Source organism: Lolium perenne, chromosome 2, assembly GCF_019359855.2.
Source record: "Lolium perenne isolate Kyuss_39 chromosome 2, Kyuss_2.0, whole genome shotgun sequence".
In the NCBI taxonomy this organism is placed as follows: Eukaryota; Viridiplantae; Streptophyta; class Magnoliopsida; order Poales; family Poaceae; genus Lolium; species Lolium perenne.
This window is the reverse complement of record NC_067245.2, coordinates 139,307,486-139,321,154: the sequence shown is the minus strand read 5'-3', so window position 1 is coordinate 139,321,154 and position 13,669 is coordinate 139,307,486. Positions and strand designations below refer to the sequence as shown.

The 13,669-nt window shown below is 45.4% G+C and overlaps 1 protein-coding gene across 2 annotated transcripts; it reads right to left on the bottom strand.

Annotated features, from left to right (window-relative positions):
* Positions 1 to 5,262: 5,262 nt before the first annotated feature.
* LOC127333421 (cytochrome P450 85A1) lies at positions 5,263 to 11,446 on the bottom strand. 2 transcript variants are annotated; one of them, XM_051359812.2, is made up of 9 exons: positions 11,149 to 11,445; positions 10,390 to 10,711; positions 9,249 to 9,398; positions 8,924 to 9,172; positions 8,752 to 8,838; positions 8,572 to 8,650; positions 8,380 to 8,486; positions 5,730 to 5,854; positions 5,263 to 5,649 (listed from the first exon to the last, which is right to left on the bottom strand). In XM_051359812.2, exons 1-9 carry the CDS (start codon positions 11,337 to 11,339, stop codon positions 5,562 to 5,564), a joined length of 1,398 nt encoding a protein of 465 aa, XP_051215772.1. In that variant the 5' UTR covers positions 11,340 to 11,445; the 3' UTR covers positions 5,263 to 5,561. The 2 variants fall into 2 exon arrangements, with proteins under 2 accessions (XP_051215772.1, XP_051215773.1); XM_051359813.2 differs by lacking the exon at positions 5,263 to 5,649 and having other exon boundaries at positions 8,562 to 8,650; positions 11,149 to 11,446.
* Between the last annotated feature and the right edge of the window lie 2,223 nt (positions 11,447 to 13,669).

The window sequence follows — 13,669 nt, the reverse complement described above, 5'->3', positions numbered from 1 at the left end:
TAATGTTGATCAAATTTCGGCATGGATGTGTTCTAAAAGATGTTGGGCAACAATGTGTGGCATTGGTTTGAAATTTGGAGAGGTTTGGTGAAATTTCTAAAAAGTGGGGGAATCTAGAATCTGTTTCAACATAGCACCTTGGGTTGACTATTTTGAGCAATGGTCAATGATCTGGTCAAAGTGGTCAACACCAAAGTTGTTCATCTTGATGAGGGCTTGGATGAGGTGCAAAGAGTTGGCAGGGTTTGGTTTAAGAATCTCTTAATAAAAGGGCTCAAAGTGGGGTACATGTTAAAAATGGCACAAGTGACCATCATCACATGCAACTTGCAATTTTCATTTCTTTGATTTTTGATTTGATTTTTCTTGATCCAATTGATGTTACTTAGTGTTGAAATGGTATAGGGTAGTGATCCAACCATTCACACCAAGTCTAAAGGTCAATTGCTCAAATTTGTAATTTTGCCATTTCCTCTCATATACCTCTAGGTATAGTTTTATTTTATTTTTATTTCTTTTTGTTTCACCTTAGATTTGATTTTTTAAGTACTAGATAGTGTTTCTTAATGTTTTAAAATCATCTAAACAAGGTAGAAGGGCTTAGGGTAAAGTTTTACAAAAATAGCCATAGCCTCATATGTGAAGCTATTTGCATTTTCTCTTTTGCTTATATGTCTCCTTTTGACCCAAATGATCATGGCTTAGGGTTTAGAGGGGTTTAACCATGGTTCACAACCATTTGGAAAAGTGGCTAGGGCAAAGGTCAAGATTTGCAAATTAGGGTTTTAGGCTTACATATGTTTTCTCTTTTCATTTATTTTTATTTTGCTTTATTTCATTTGGACTACAAAGAGCAAGGTTTAGGGTTTTAGGTCATGTTTCAAACAATAATTAAACAATCATGGCAAAGATCATCACACATATGCATTAGCACTATGCATCTTGATTTATTAAAATAAAGTTTTTGTTGGTTCCAAATTTTGGAAAAAGGAAATTCATTTTCTTCTTTGTTTTAAAATTTTGGGATGTTACAATACCTACCTATATGTGGTATTTCACCGTCACTCCAAAGTAAATTGCTTGTGTGCTACCTTTAAACCTTCAAAGATTATTATATGTTTTGTGTTTTGTTTTACCTCATGAGGAAGTGTTGAATTCTTTATCATCTTTTTCATGTTTATCATGGCTTCACACCTTGGCTAGCATGCACAATGTGCTAGTCCTTAATTTTGCAAAAGAGCAGGCGCAGGTGCCCGCCCAGTAAATATGAATTGAACCAATAATCTAAATCTCCTAACACTTTGTACTTGAGAAATCATGAATTTAGCTTGTTTAAACAAAGGAGAAGATGAACTTTATTGTTCTCTATATGGGATCCGCTCTTTAAGCTATTAAACATGAAAGGATGATAGATCATTTGATGCCATTCGTTGACATAGACATACATACCTCTCAAAATATATTTTAAAAACCTATATTGCATTAAAAATAAAAATCTCTAGAACATGAGTAATCTTGCTTCCCTCTGCGCATGGCCTTTCTTTTACTTTATGTTGAGTCTTCATCTTCTTACTTTATGCACCAATTAAGAGATCGAGCATAATTGTCATTCTGAGTATAATGTGCATAATCCCAAAATTTATTATTGATTGATTCATAACTGTGTTATCGCTTGTTCTCAAATTACTTGTATCTAGTCACCCTTTGAAATTTAAAGGTGTCCTAGCATTTATGTTCTGCTATTTCATAAAGGACAAGCCGAGTACCACTTTGCTATGTTTTCTCTATGCTCAAAAACAAACAGTTGCTTTCAGTACACTATTATTCATGATCTTTTGTATTAGTTACTTCTCATGTTGTAACGTAGTTGCTAAGTTCTATTGTCAGAATTATATCTATCATGCCTATGTTTACAGTACTTTGATCCCAACTCACAATGCTTTTACAATAACTCGATCAAGATTGTGTTGGCTTCATGTCACCTCAACAATTATATTTATTATCACTTACCTACTTGAGGACGAGTAGGAGTTAAGTTTGGGGATGATGATACATTGCAAACGTATCTATAATTTTTTATGATCCATGCTTGTTTTACACCAATTTCTATATGTTTTGTTTACACTTCATTTCAATTTTATGCATTTTCCGAAACTAACCTATTGACAAGATGCCACAGTGACAGTTCCCTACTTTCTCCTGTTTTGTATTTCAGAAAAGTTGTACAGGAAATATTATCGGAATTGGTCGAAACAAAAGCCAAAGTTCCTATTTTACTGTAACAAAGACGGAGTCCAGAGGAGAGATGAGCGGGTGCTAGCAGGCGGTCATGCCATGCCTAGGCGCGGCCCACCCCTACCCCCGCCTAGGGGTTGTGTGGGCCCATCGGGCGCCCACTGACCTCGCCCTTCCTCCTATTTATTCACCTGTTCGGGAAAAACCTAAATACTCAAGCCTCCATCCATGAAAAGTTCCATCGTGGCCGCCATCGCCGACCCTAGCTCGGGAGGTTTCTAAAGCTCTTCCTGGCACTCTGTCGGAGAGGGGGATCATCACCGGAGGCCTCTACATTGCCATGCCCACCTTCGAAGTGATGCGTGAGTAGTTCATCTCTGGACTACGGGTCCATAACATTAGCTAGATGGTTGCCTTCTCCAATTTATGCTTCTTGTTTAGATCTTGTGAGCTGCCTATCATGATCAAGATCATCTTTATGTAATGCTACATGTTGTGTTTGCTGGGATCCGATGAATATTGAGTACTATGGTTGAGATTGATTATATACTTGTCATATGTTATTTATGATCTTGCATGCTCTCCGTTGCTAGTAGATGCTCTGGCCAAGTATATGCTTGTGACTCCAAGAGGAAGTATTTATGCTCGATAGTGGTGGGTTCATGCCTCTAGTAATCTGGGAGAGTGAAAATAACTTCTAAGGTTGTAGATGTGTTGTTTCTACTAGGGAGAAAACAACAATCCTTTTTCTAAGGATAATTCTGTTCTTTACTTTACACACTTTGCTTAATGCGATAATCTGTTGCTTGCAACTTAACACGGATTCGACTAATTACAGGTGAAATCTAATCTATCCTTCCTTTAATCGACGTCTCGTTGCCTTGTCCATCAATGAATCGTCTCCTTCCATCTTTCCGCCAGGAGAGGGGCCATCAATGAATCGTCTCCTTCCAACTTAATACTGAAAGGGTGCGGGGATTGTGTAGGTAGGTTCCAGCAGGCCCTCTCCTGGCCTTTTTTCTAAGGAGTCTTGTTCATCTTCTTGTTGATGACGCTCACGTGGTCATGCAAGGCGATGCAGTTCTCCTCACCTTGAGTTGGAGCTTGATAATTCTTAGCGTTCATGAGAATAGGGATTGTGAAGAACTTGATGATGCGGAAGAACAATGTCGATAGAGGTGACCCAAGTTGTTGTTCGCTCCGCGAAGATGTAGCCCCTCCGAAGGTCGAGACTACACCAAAGCCAAGTAGTGCCCCAAGCGGACCGATGACAAGGGCTTGAGTAAAAGCAATACACCTACTTCATTCCAATGCGTTCTTAGGGACAAGTTTCGAGAAGGATCGACAAAGGAGTGACAAGATGTGATCGAGGAAGAAGAAGGGAGAGAAGAAGAAGAAGAAGAAGAAGAAGAAGAAGAGGAAGAAGAAGAAGAAGAAGAAGAAGGGGCGATACCACCGGCCACCGCCACTGGTGGCACCGCCCAGACCAACCGAACCACGCCCCAACCTGGCGGCCAGGGAACCGACCGAAGGGGATGGGTCCGACTCGACCCCAGCCCGCAATCAACTGCACGCGCGCGCCAAAGGCAACCGACCCGGGCTGTGTCGAGGTAGGCCGCGCTCCACCACCTATCCTTCGGCCGGTACTACCGGTCCCCCAAGACCGGTACGATCGCTACACGTTTATCGGTGGTACCGCCCTTGGTACTGGTCCTGATACCGCTTCCCCCGTGCGGGCTCCCAGTACTCCCGACATGTTTGCGTGATTAACACCGGTACGAATGCTGGTACTACGTACTTCCGGTACCATCGGTCCAACGAGAGGACCAAGCAATCTGGACCGTTCCTTTTCATCTGAGCGGCTGTGACTTATATCTATCTTAATACCTAAAGTACCATTGGCCTGTTTTGAGCTATATGAGCTCCCGTACCCACATAAGCTAGGGTTAGACATAGATTTGGGGTATTCCTCTTGAGCTCAGCTCTACTACCTCTGGGATCTCAACTCCTATGTAATTCAAGGCTACCTTTGTTGGATTTGATAATTGTTATGTGTGATTCTAGTGGGTCTCCACTCTCTCACATAGTTGGTGTTGGATTCACCACCGATCTCTCCCCCAAGACTCTACCTCTTGGTCTTTCTTGGGTGATTCTATCGGAGTAGTAAATCGAGCTACTAAGGTAAAATTTGATTTGTATCCAGGTGTGTGAGTTTGTTCTTGTGTTCTTGGTGTTATCCCCCTTTTCCCCAATCTCCCACTTGGTCAATTCGTGAATCTAGGCATCAATAGGTGGCTAAAGTCACATCGGAATCGAAACAAAAATCGAAGAAAGTGGAAGAATTATACCTAGCGTCGGCGCGGCGGACACTTGAATGGCTATGAGCGAGCGGAGGAGAGCGGACGGGTAACGCGGACAAAGGGGTCGCACCGGGATAGAAACGAGCGGTTCCGAGTCTCTTGTGTCCTATCATGCCGCTTCGACCGGAATCCATGGTTGAGGCGATCGACGGCGCTAGTGGGTGAAATAAGATGGGCCGGTGCCGGTGGTGAGTATGCTTGTCTGTAGCGTGGCTTGGCGGGAGAGCCGCAGATCTAGGTCTGGAGGCGGCGGCAGCACGAGTGTTCCTCACAGAACCGAGCTAAATGTTCACGCGCGGTTATTTTTCGACGTGATGATAATGTTAAGCTTCATGCACTAGCCACTTGAACCAAAAGTCCGAACTGATAGAAAGAGCTAGGCAATCTACTTATACACTTCACAACAGATAAATGCTCCAAATTTGGGCCACGGATCCAAGTTTATGAAGCATTTGTACAAAAGAAATTGCGGACTGGCCGATTCTACTGCATCTATGCTTGTCGTTTTTCACCCCGATGCCGCAAAGTGGCAGTTATTATACTAGTTTCTACCGGATCCGGATGCGGTATCTGCTAGATGTCTGCTAGAGATGCTGTTACTGGTCACGAAAATCAATCCCGCTGGGATTCTTGGAAAAAATGCTTCATTTCGGGCGGCACCAGTCTCTGAAGAAGATACTACTGCTCTTTAATCTCAAAATGGACAGGAGATGTCTCTATTGAGTATAGAAACCAAATGATACATCTGTTGCGCTTTAAGAACTGACCAACCAAAGGAAAACAGGAGCATCTTGTGCCCTTCTACGTCAATTACCTAGTAAACATATATACCGACAATATCTCTATGTTTCCTACTTCTTACATGCGCCGAATGGCTGATCTAATCTTTTCGTCAGGGCAGAAGCATCAGAACTGCACTCTCATCTCCATTTCAGTCCTATCTAAACTTTCCAAAATGTTGCAAGATCAGTAATCATGAACACGGATATGTAGCCCGTTGGCAGCTTCCACCCGGGGGAATGTCAAAATTGTGGTCTTGCCTTCTTCCTCCCATCTGCATGGTTAACAAGTATCTTTCAGTAAATGGTACTGGAGATGTTAGCAATTGGGTGCGGATTATTAACAGCAACATACCTGTACTGAGTCACGAAATAGTGGAGGAAAGTTGCAATTTCTGCTATGCCTACTTCCTTCCCCGGGCACATCCGGCCACCTCCTCCGAACAACATGAAGTGTGGATGCGATTCCATGCTCTTCTCCTATTTTCAGTGTGCAATACAAGATCAGAACATCCTCCACTAAGTATGTACAGTATTACTTGTGTTTCAATGGTAATAATTTAGAGGCTTTTTACGGTAGAGACTACAAAATATTTACCGGCCATTCAGCAGATCTGATGGTCCGATTTAATCAATACTACAGTTGATTTGAAGAACATTGTTTTCCCAACCAACCGCTGATTAGGCAGACGCAAAAGCACGGAACCATCTAACCAAGGAAACTTTTCATTTCTTAACATTCCTTATAAAAGCTTCTTATTTTATTCCTTTACAAACAATCCGTGTATGTGGCCTGAGAATTTGGATCAACTCTTTATACCGTTTATAGAGGGAAAAAACTTATGAATACTAATTTATTTATCTCTAACGAACAGGAGTGAAGGAAACCATAATGGAATGCTCAAATCTCAACGGAACTTGGTCGACTTAACAAATTTGTTCATACATCTCTAAAATATAGTTAGAATAATAACAATTTTCTCACATAGTGAAACAGTGTACTGCCTTCTTTTAGAGTAAATTTTTGCACAGATCTTAACATAGGTTCGGTGGTTTTGGGTGTCTGAGAGTTCGGTTGATTGATGATTAGCAAAACAAAGTTTAAAATGGGTCAAACTTCATTGCAACAAAGATGCAGTTCTATCTTATTAATAGTGGCAAGTGTCGCCGGCTTTAGATCAGATGGTTCTTGGTTCGGGCCGCCCTATTTTCTGCAAGTTATTCTATTTCTATCTTATTAAAAAAACTAACGTAATGAGATATTTTCTATTTATCCGGAGACCCATATGGCTTGTTATATCCTATCTACAAATCAGGGCATCTCAAGTCGTGTCCCCCAATACACTATCCGACAACATCGCTAGATGGAGCGTATGGGGGCACCGTGCTAGTAACCTCCAATAAAATTTTGTAAATTCAAATGAAACCTAAAATTTTATTCATATTATGTCATATTTACAAACTTGAATGAAATTCAACCAAAATTTAAGCCTAAACTAAACTAAAGCCGGTAACGCAATGTGGTAGTAGAACCGGCTGTAGTTGAACTCCTCCTCCTACTCGTCCTTGACGCCACTAGGGACAACGCTTGGGCCTTTGCTGCCTCCTTCTTCTCTGATGTCGTTGTCGCCGAGGTTGATGTGGTTGTTCTTGTTTTTCGTGGACATTGGCTGCCATTGTGCCGGACGAGGTCTAGAGCCTGCCGCTAGCAGAAGGACTACCAGTTCTCTATTTTTTCGGTGTCCCGGAGAGGGACGGTGCACTCTCCTTCCGTTAGAGCCTCTTCTCAGCGCTGGTAGAACCCCGAGGTCCATCACGTGCTCCCCAAGGCTGGCACCAACGGTGTACCGATGCCCCCGTCGCTCAGCCTATAGCCGCTGAGAAGGCCCATGTTGGGAGGCATACTACATGGTAAAGCACCCACGCCTCGTGGACTATAAAAATTGCGCGGACTAGAGACATTGGCCGCCACGCCACTGCTCCGTGGCTTCCATTGCCACCCTGCGACATCGTTGGCCTCGCTAGGGTTTGTGTCGGTGCTTCGAGTGGGCAAGAAAGGATGAGGTGGTTGTGGGTTGTGGAAATGTGGGAGAGAGGAGGCGTGCCGAAGCTTAATCAAACGCCATAGATAGGTGATGATGTGGTGGCGCACATTCTGGCCAACCGTTGTGCCAATAAGGTCTGCTCGCCTACCAATAAACGGTGTGGCGTCGGCAGTGACTTGTGTCCAATGCTCCCATGTAGGTTGGGGTCAGCTTGGGGATGCAAGATAGTTTATTGTGACACGGCTGGACACTTTTTTAGGTCCATCTCAACCGATAGCCCTATTTTTGTTAGAATAACTTGATGCGATTTGATTAAACAACAACCTCAGATGTCACTAGCTTCAGAGCAAACATACGAGGTACACCTACCCAAGTTCTACAACGCTTATTATCGCAGCCGTCTTTCGCAAAAAGATGAGCTACTTCATTGGCCACACGTCGAACGTAATTCACCTCATGATCATTGAACCTATTGGGAGAGTTATTGGGACCCCTGCGGGGATGCTCTTAGAAGTTTGAACTCACAAATAAGAATCTAGGTTCTCTAGTCTCACATATTTTTTGGTCATGTGCTAGGTGTAAGTGTTGAAATCATGTGGACAAGAAAATGGTCTTGAGCTTAATCGAGTTACATGCATGCTTGGTAAGTATTGCATGCATTTTTCGGAATAATCCTCTTTGGGCCTTACCTATCCCGTTCAAAGAAGAAACGGTAGCTCGTTCTATTATTATTCACATGATGCTTGGTAAGTATCAATGTACGCATGTAACGTTTGTTTGGCTAATTTATTTCGCAAGATAACTAAGAGAAATATTAAGGCACAACTCGAGTATGCAGTAATACTCTGTCATGATTCTTACCCTATAAAATCCCATAATGCCCTTAAATTAAGGATGGATATACAACTTAAAACTAATTGTACCGTAAAAGACCTCATAATTTATCGCTCTTTTACCTACCTGCCATCTCCATGGATTGAAGGTAGTAGGGTCAGGATACAGGAATGGATCGTAGTTTATCTCTCTTGTGTAAACATAAATTCTCCAACCTTTTGGAATGATATACCCTGAAAGAAATTAGTATGGCGTTAGAACTAACTTAATATAGTTGAAAATGCCAAGTGTAGTAGGGTAATTTCGACCATATATCACCATTCATTTCTACATCCTGAGTAGTTTTCCTCAGCAGCCCATTCACAACTGTAGCTAATCTCAGTGTCTCAAAAATGACCTACACGGTACAAGTATCCATGAGTTGTTCATCACGATCATGATCATACTCTTATTACATTCCTACTCTGACTTCATTTTTGTGTTTTATCTTCTACTTACAGCTCGAGTGAAGGTCATGGACTTCAAATCCTTGTAGTATATAGCCTCTTCTGGTGACTTTCCCTTCCTAATATCAATATGCTCTTTCTGCGGAAGTGAAGAGGTCATCAGAAAACTCCAGAAGCACATGATCTTTGTTATGCAACTCAAATTGATTTCAGAGTATACGTACCCTGAGTTCTTTGAGAGCTTGCGGGTGGTCTGACAGGTATTTGACCGCCATCATTGAAGTCGTCGACATGGTTTCATAGCCAGAGTAAATGAGGGTGATGATCAAGTCAATGATCTGCTCATCACTAAGCTTTTCCCTGGTCCCATTATCGCCACTCAAGAGAGCATCCAGCATGTCATTGTGAGCAGGATCAGAGGTTCGCCGTTCTGCAATCATCTGCTCTAGCATGGATACAAGCTTCTTCCTTGCCTGAAAAAATATTTGTTAGGAGGGACAACAAGTTCATCTGTGTAACGATAGCAGGTTGAGGTGGTGGTAGTTGTACCTGGAAGCCTTGGTAGTAGCTTGTTCCTGGAAGGTTGATGGGCAAGGAGATCGTGCCAAGTACAAGGGTGTATAGCTCTGTCTTGAGAGCGGCAGAGAGGGGGCCAGCAGTGATACCAGCGATTTGCCGCAGTGCAGATAGCAATGCCATCTGAAGAAAAAGTCAGATATGAGTAAGATTAGTAAGATATGAGAAGTAAGGCTGTGTTATTGTGTGATTTGAGTAGTACTGTATGTTGTTGGCAGAGATAATAGCAGTACGCAACAACCACACATGCGACAATGTCCTTCAAACAAGTACTAGTCCGTAGTAGGTAGTATTTTTTGTGTGCGCATCGAGACCTGTGATGATGATGTATTCACTATGGGATGTACTCAAGAGATGCTCTCCTCTCTGTCTACTACTTTTGTGTGTGTTGCCGAAATAGCAACTCCAATAGTATAGCCGAGTATTGGCTATAAGCAAGATATTATCTCATCTATAGCTAACATGTAGCCAATAAGTATAATAGTTGGCTATAATAATGTACTACTTTTTCAATTGATGATTCACCTTTCATTCATATAACTTGTCTAGGAGCACGTGCTAGAGCTAACTCTTGCATAAGAGAGCACTTATATTCTCTCTCCTCTTCTCTCCTCCAAATAGATATAAATATATTATTTTAATACTTGTAGTCAGATAGTTAAAACTTATTATACTTGCTCTAATATTTCCTTTTGTTATCCAGCAGTACAGCTCTTCTAGAAAGCTTAAGATTCCCCTTTTGGTTGGAGGGCGGAAAGGAGGAGGATCTTCCATCCTTTTCCTCTGTGTTTAAGGAGGCACCATTATCATTCTGTCTCTGCCATCTGAGCAAGTGAAGTGAATAATGGTAGTACTGTACTACTGTAGTAAAAGAAAGTCAAGAGAAACAACTGCAATTGCCAACCATTGTCAACAAATGCAGCAAAAGAGAACCAATGTTTTCCTACAGTGGGACCGGCAAAACTACTCTTTTATCTAGGAAAAAAAGAGGAAGAAAGAAATTAGGATAGTATACTGCTTCTATTGCTGCTGCTATACTATCTCAAGAGAGAGAGAGAGAGGGGGAGAGTCAGGTTACGAAAGAAGAGAAGAGAATTTGTGAGTGTGGCCTGACCTCCTTGGTCTTGTCCTGGATGTCGACGACGGCGCCGGCCCAGCCGTGGAGGTGGGAGCGCATGAAGGCGTCGATCTTGGGGAGGAGGCAGTCCCGGATCATGGCGGGGCGGACGAGGCCGAGCATGGCGCCGCGCATGGCACGATGAAGCGGTCCGTGCACGGCGGCGACGTTGTTCCTGCCGAGGATGTCCAGCATCGACTGTGGGTATCCGGGAACGAAGCCACGGCTCTCGCTCTGCAGCATGTGCCGGTTCAGCTCCGGATCCATGCACACTACCGTGGGGCAACCCAGGATGTGGGTCCGGAACAAGCTCCCGTACCTGCAGCAATATCCTTGTTAGAACATACTTACTACTACTAATTACTAATATGCAGCTTCTTTTGCGAGTATCATGGGAATCCGTCCAATACAGATGCCATTATGGTTTGTACAAAAGTGAGGGGAGGTGCGGGTGATGGAATATGGGCCGGTTTTTCTCTTTTGATTTTATAGGAGCTGGAACAGTGATGGGTGTGAGCTTTTGGGGAACACAGCTACTGATGTTCCTCCTCTCCAGATCACTTTTCCAACAAACCACAAGCACAGGGGATTAAGAAAAACAAGAGCTCATCCAGTGCTTGTAAAGGAAAAAAATAACACAAGTTTGGCAAAAGGAGGAGAAACAAAGATATGCTGTGCAGTTCCTTAGGATCAGATTCCATGACAAATGCATATTCATCATGCCAGTGACAACCAGAACAAAGCAACCAAGCTTACCTAAGCCTCCTAGCCTTCATGAAGCTTGGCCCCTGCTTGAGGAACTCGGTGGTCTCGCCGAAGACAGGCCACCCCATTGTGCCGGGGGGCAAGCCCTGCTTCCTGTTGTACCTCACCTCATTCCATCTCAGCAGCAGGCTGCTCACCAAAACCACGCTAACCACCACACCAGTCAACACGAGGAGCACCATCTTCTACCTGTGATTCCTCTGCCTTCTCTTTTCGCCTCTTGGATACTCTGTTTCCAGAGAGGCGTAGTGTCTCCGGCTCTTGGCAAGTGCTTTGTTGTACTGGAGGTGGAGGGAGAAGACCCTCTCTCTATATAGGCCACAGCCCTCACTCAGCAAGGAGAAGGGGGAAGGAGGATAGAAAAAAAAACTGCCTAATTATCCCTTTAAATAAATAAATAATATTCTGACCAAGGGGTCCACATTCCAATGTGAAGTCTTGACCTACTACTCCTAGTGGGTGCATGTGAGTGTGGGTGACAGCACATAAATAAAACGCTTGGCCCTACCGCAGTGCTGATTTCACTAGATCTCCCTGCCCTGCACACTCGTGCACACTCTGTCATCTCTCTTTCTCTTTCTCCAAATTATTGACCTGCTACTAAATAAGTACGGAGTAGACTAGTCACAATGCATAATATCATATACTAGTATCATAGTCTCCATATATTAATTATTTTATAGAATATCAATGCAAATATATGTACAAGATTTACTTGATATTAATTTTTCTAGTAGTATGTGCTATGATATTTGACATTAATTTTTTTAGTAGTATGTGCTATGATACAATATCTACCTATGATACTAGTACCCTCTCTATCATCTTTAATTGCACTGCCACATCAGCATTTTGCATGCATGATACTACCTATGATACTCACATTGTGGGTAGTTTGGTAGGAGCACTAGTCCATTACTACTCCCAATTATCTTGGCCAACTTAGGGCATCTCCAACCGCGCGACCCAAACCGCGCCCGCGCGTCCGTTTGGGTCGAGCCGGACAAAAACGCGGCCCAGCGCGGGGACGCACCGCAAAAGCGGACGGCCGCGGCGTCCGGAACGACGCAAACCCGGCTCAAATTGGCTAGGTTTGCGTGGCCGCGATGGCACGCGCCGTCCGCTCGCGTCTGCGCTGTGGTCGCCTCGTCTCCCTTGGGCCCTGTCGGTGACCAGGGAGACTATTAAATGGGGAATTTGGAGGATCTCGGCCCTCCACTCCAGCCCCACTCCACTCCCCGAGCAAAACCGCCGCCATGGCCCCCGGCGACGGTTCGCTCCGGAGCGAACGACGACGAGGCGAGCAGCCAGCTGCCGTCGTCCGCCGGCGTTGCGGCCGTCGGGAGGAAACCACCGCGGCCTCCGCATCGGAGAGGCCGCCCGCGGCGGTGCGGCATTGCCGCAACCGCCGCCTCTCCTCCTCGAGCCGAAGTCGGAGTCCTCGGAGGAGGACCCGGACCTTCGCGCCGCCCTGATCATCTCGGCGGCGGAGGAGGAGGAGGCGAAATGGCCGCACCTCCATGCGGCCATTCGCACCTCCGAAATGGAGGAGGCGGCGCGGCGGGAGGTGGAGGAGGCGGAGGGCCGGGAGCTCTACGCCCCGGTGCCCTCCGGGCGCGACGGGAGGAGGAGGAGGAGGCGGCGCGGCGGGAGGAGGCCGAGGCGCCGCGCCGACGAGCAGCACCGCCGGGAGGACAGCGCCGCGCCGACCAGCGGCGGTGGGAGGAGGCCGTGCGCCGCGCCCGGCGGGGAGAGGCGCAGCCGCCTCGGGAGGAGGCGCGCTCCGTGCGCCGCCGCAGCCGCGGGTGGCTCTGGACCCCACTCGCCGTGGGAGGAGGCCCTGTGGTCTCCGTGGCCGGAGTCCCCGGCGCGGTCGAGCCACAACAGCGCCTCGCCGCCCGGGGACGTCGACGACGTCGCCGACGACGCCCACAGGGGCTAGGCGGCGCACTGGCGGCCACCGCGCCGCCGGCCAAACCCTAATAGAGGGTTTTTTATTTTAGTTTAAATTTAAAAGCCCATATAGGGGCTTCTTTTGTTAGTTTTATTTGCCCAAAATAGGGCTATGTACAAATTTGCCCAAAACAGGGCATATGTTCAATGAAATGTCGTTTAAATTCGCATTTTGTTGTTTGTTTTCGTGTTTGTACGGTTATGCGATGCGTCCGCGTGTTGAGCGCAGCGCGCGACCCAAACGGACACACGGACGCGGGCCGCTGTCCGCGTGTCCCCTCGGCCCCGGATGGCCCAGCGCGTCCGTTTGGGTCGGCCGGTTGGAGATGCCCTTACGACTTAACCATGATTTGATCGACATTCACGGTCCGCAGACTTGGACCTGTTCCAGTCCTCTTGTTTTCACCCGCTACCTGTGTATGTGCCCCTCAACTTCAATTAAAGCATGCTACTAGTAGAGTAGTAGTACTGCTACTACTGTGCTAGAACTATGTAATTTTCAGAACAAGTCCCAATCCACAGCAATTCCTACTTCACTCTCCCGTGACACAACTTTAAG

Excerpts from the sequence above, each read along its gene's own strand:
- LOC127333421 (XM_051359812.2), bottom strand. The coding sequence starts at position 11,339 with ATGGTGCTCCTCGTGTTGACTGGTGTGGTGGTTAGCGTGGTTTTGGTG. Across the intron at positions 9,399-10,389 it reads TCCAGGACAAGACCAAGGAG|ATGGCATTGCTATCTGCACT; the intron begins GTCAGGCCACAC and ends CTTTTTCTTCAG. Across the intron at positions 8,487-8,571 it reads TCAGGATGTAGAAATGAATG|GGTATATCATTCCAAAAGGT; the intron begins GTGATATATGGT and ends AATTTCTTTCAG.